This window comes from Thermobia domestica, chromosome 9 (assembly GCF_964235325.1).
Source record: "Thermobia domestica chromosome 9, izTheDome1.hap1.1, whole genome shotgun sequence".
Classification (NCBI taxonomy): Eukaryota; Metazoa; Arthropoda; class Insecta; order Zygentoma; family Lepismatidae; genus Thermobia; species Thermobia domestica.
Genome location: NC_137462.1, coordinates 40,061,717 through 40,064,726, shown reverse-complemented (window position 1 = coordinate 40,064,726; position 3,010 = coordinate 40,061,717). Strand labels below are relative to the sequence as shown.

Here is a 3,010-nt window from a genome sequence, read left to right as displayed (position 1 = left end):
TTGTTTTACTTGAAGGTTGCATCTTAATAGGTGTTAAGATGCTTTGTGAGTGCAGCCTTTTTATACACTATAATCATTGATATACAACTTCATTATACGATATGTTGATGAACTTTCTAAATAATTTCTCTAATAACTAACTTAATATATATTTTAATATTAACACCTATACTTTAGTTTCAGTTATTGCAAGCCTTTAATCACCTAATAGCACACACTTATTTGTGTTTCTTTAACTGACAAATACTTGTAAGTGTTAGTTCAAATATGAATGCCAAAATACTGACACATAATCCTGAGATAAGCAAACCGAAATGACCCATTAAATCCATAAGAGAAATCACTATCGCACTATCTTCTTTGTTACGGAGCATAAGATTTCGTTTCCTTATACGAATATCATAAAACAAGTCCGTTAACCATTTCTCACGTAACCCATTTTCTACACATTCTTGAATAGCTTCATTGAAAGGAGTCACATAAGGAGAACTTTTTCGTAAACCGTAAACAGTAGGCAGAGATGCAATATTCTCTTTGACTTTATGAATCAAAGGTTTACCATTAGAATCAAACAAGGAGTTTGTGTATATCAAATAATCAACAGTACTAGATATGCAAACAATTCCCCACTTTTCGTCTCCGGAAAGATATGCTATCTTTTTCGTTAAAACATCCCAAGAACTGAAATTCTTCCATTTTTTTAGAATTCTTTTCATAAGGTGATCAGAAGGATCACTGAAAAATCTTCGATGTTCTGCAAAACCACCAAACGGAATACCTGACTGTAGAAGATCATTCATTGTATTAATCGGCGGGTGATGTTTTGGTTTGGTCACAAATCCAAAAAGAGATGCGTGGTAGCAGTAATTTAGAATGAAAGAACCAAGCACCCACATTAGAAATATTAGTTTCAATAGAGGTATACGAGGTGGCTGTGGTACAGAAATACCTAAGAGTATTGCCAAGTTGTACAAGGAAGTAGAAGAAAATATTAAATTATTTTCCTTTTTAACACAGGTTTTCACTACTTTGGTGTAAATAATGACAACACAGTAAACCGACATAAGTACAATCCAACATGGAAGCTCGAAAGGAAAAAATATGCTCATCCTTTTTGGGTATATAGAAGGTTGAGGTACTACCCATACCACGTGGTAGAAATCTCCACTCATTATGGGGTGAAAATATTTATCATGTGCTAAACTTGCGGTCACACCTACAAAACTGCCCTCCATCACACCTGAGAAAATATCTACGATATCGCCAGTCCAGGTTCCGTTAGGATGAAGCATGACATGGTCTTTTATATTAATTCTATTCACCAGTTCCCAAGTAAAGTTCATTTTCTTTGCAATTGCAAAAAGTATATTTGGAGTTGGGCCTCTAGCAATAATATTGCCATTCGTATCGTTTTCCAGTACAACTGAAGGAGGTAAACTGGTTGTTCCGCCTTTCAATATACATGAATGTAAGTTTCTTATCTTATTCGGAAATAACTCTGATCTGTTCAACATGTGACCTTTGTGCCATTGATCTATAAGTATTACTCTGCCGATGGATTTACAGTGAGTTTCTGAGAATGGAAAATATGTATATATGTTGATGGTTTCCAATGAAGTCATATCGTCTACTGTAATAACAATTATGTTGAATATGTCTTTTCGAAACGCACTATCTAAAATGTAAGTAGCCCCGTTTGCTGATTTATTATCTTTACCAATAACAAGTATGAACTTACTTCTAGAACTAAAATAGAACAACTTTAGTTTATCAATTACTTCCAAAAATTCATCGCTTCTGTACAAGAAGAGCAAGAAAACTGTTGAGTCTTCGGTTAATTCAGATATCTTCAACCTTGATACATTTAGTACATGTGGTAAAATAGAATTAATAACTGATATAGCACTACTATAGTTCGCTATGATCATATTGAGTGCAGTTGTATTCTGTACATAAACTGCTAAAGTTCTTGTGTAATTCTCTTCCCTGCGTATAATATATGATACACAATCAAACAATTCACAATTTGGCACTTTCTGAGGAAGAATATCATTAATATTTCCTTCCATTAGAGCAATGTTTGAGATTGCTAAAATCACCACATTAATCAGAATACAGTTCTTCATTTTAATATTCAGATATCTGAAAAAGACTAGAAAGACATTTTAATAATTAGTGTGTTTTTTTTTATTTTTTCATAATTTGTATATTTGTCTTTTAGTGAAGACCGGAAATGTAAAGAATCATTAATAACTTAAAGGAAAATACAAATACTTCTTCCTTCAATCGTTACTACCATGTTATTGTTTTCAGAATCAATAACAATAATGTCGAAAATGTTTATTTAGCAGCATAATGCTTGTGCAGCCACATCTGCTATGAAAATGAATAATATATACATACACACACACACACACACACACACACACACATATATATATATATATATATATATATATATATATATATATATATATATATATATATATACCCTCCATTCCAAAAGAAACCGAAGTTTTGAAAACAAATAGTACCACTAGTGCCATCTGTTGTAATATTTTACCGGTAGATGGCGTAGTCCCTCATTGACAACTGGTATAAATGTCATGACTAGGCTTCGGATTTTTGCATATTTGCATGTTTTTTTCCTGATGTGATATTGATATGCTCTTAAAACAGAAATTCGTTTCAGATGTTTTGGGATAAAATAACTAAGCTTTATAGTGCATATATTTGCATATTTCGGAGGTTAGTGCATGTTTATGTCGTTACTGCATATAAATGCATATCTAAAGGAACGACCAAATTGATAATTTTTAACGTCCAACAACTTTCCTCATAAATGGAATTTCAAGTTTCTAATATAAATTAGACTCAAGAACTTAAAATGGTTGATTGTTGTCGGTTTAGAATATCTTCCAAGGTCATGTGAAATAATAACAAAAGGGTGAGTGATTCATCCTCCCCGCAATGATGCGTGACTGTCACCTTTTTGAAAGAAGATATAAAT

At 32.4% G+C, this 3,010-nt stretch overlaps 1 protein-coding gene across 1 annotated transcript; it reads right to left on the bottom strand.

Moving 5' to 3' along the window:
- Positions 1-218: 218 nt before the first annotated feature.
- LOC145660794 (ionotropic receptor coreceptor Ir76b-like) lies at positions 219-2,126 on the bottom strand. Its single transcript, XM_081726203.1, has one exon. The coding sequence runs from the start codon at positions 2,124-2,126 to the stop codon at positions 219-221; it is 1,908 nt and encodes a 635-aa protein (XP_081582329.1).
- Positions 2,127-3,010: the final 884 nt, after the last annotated feature.

Excerpts from the sequence above, each read along its gene's own strand:
- LOC145660794 (XM_081726203.1), bottom strand. The coding sequence starts at position 2,126 with ATGAAGAACTGTATTCTGATTAATGTGGTGATTTTAGCAATCTCAAAC.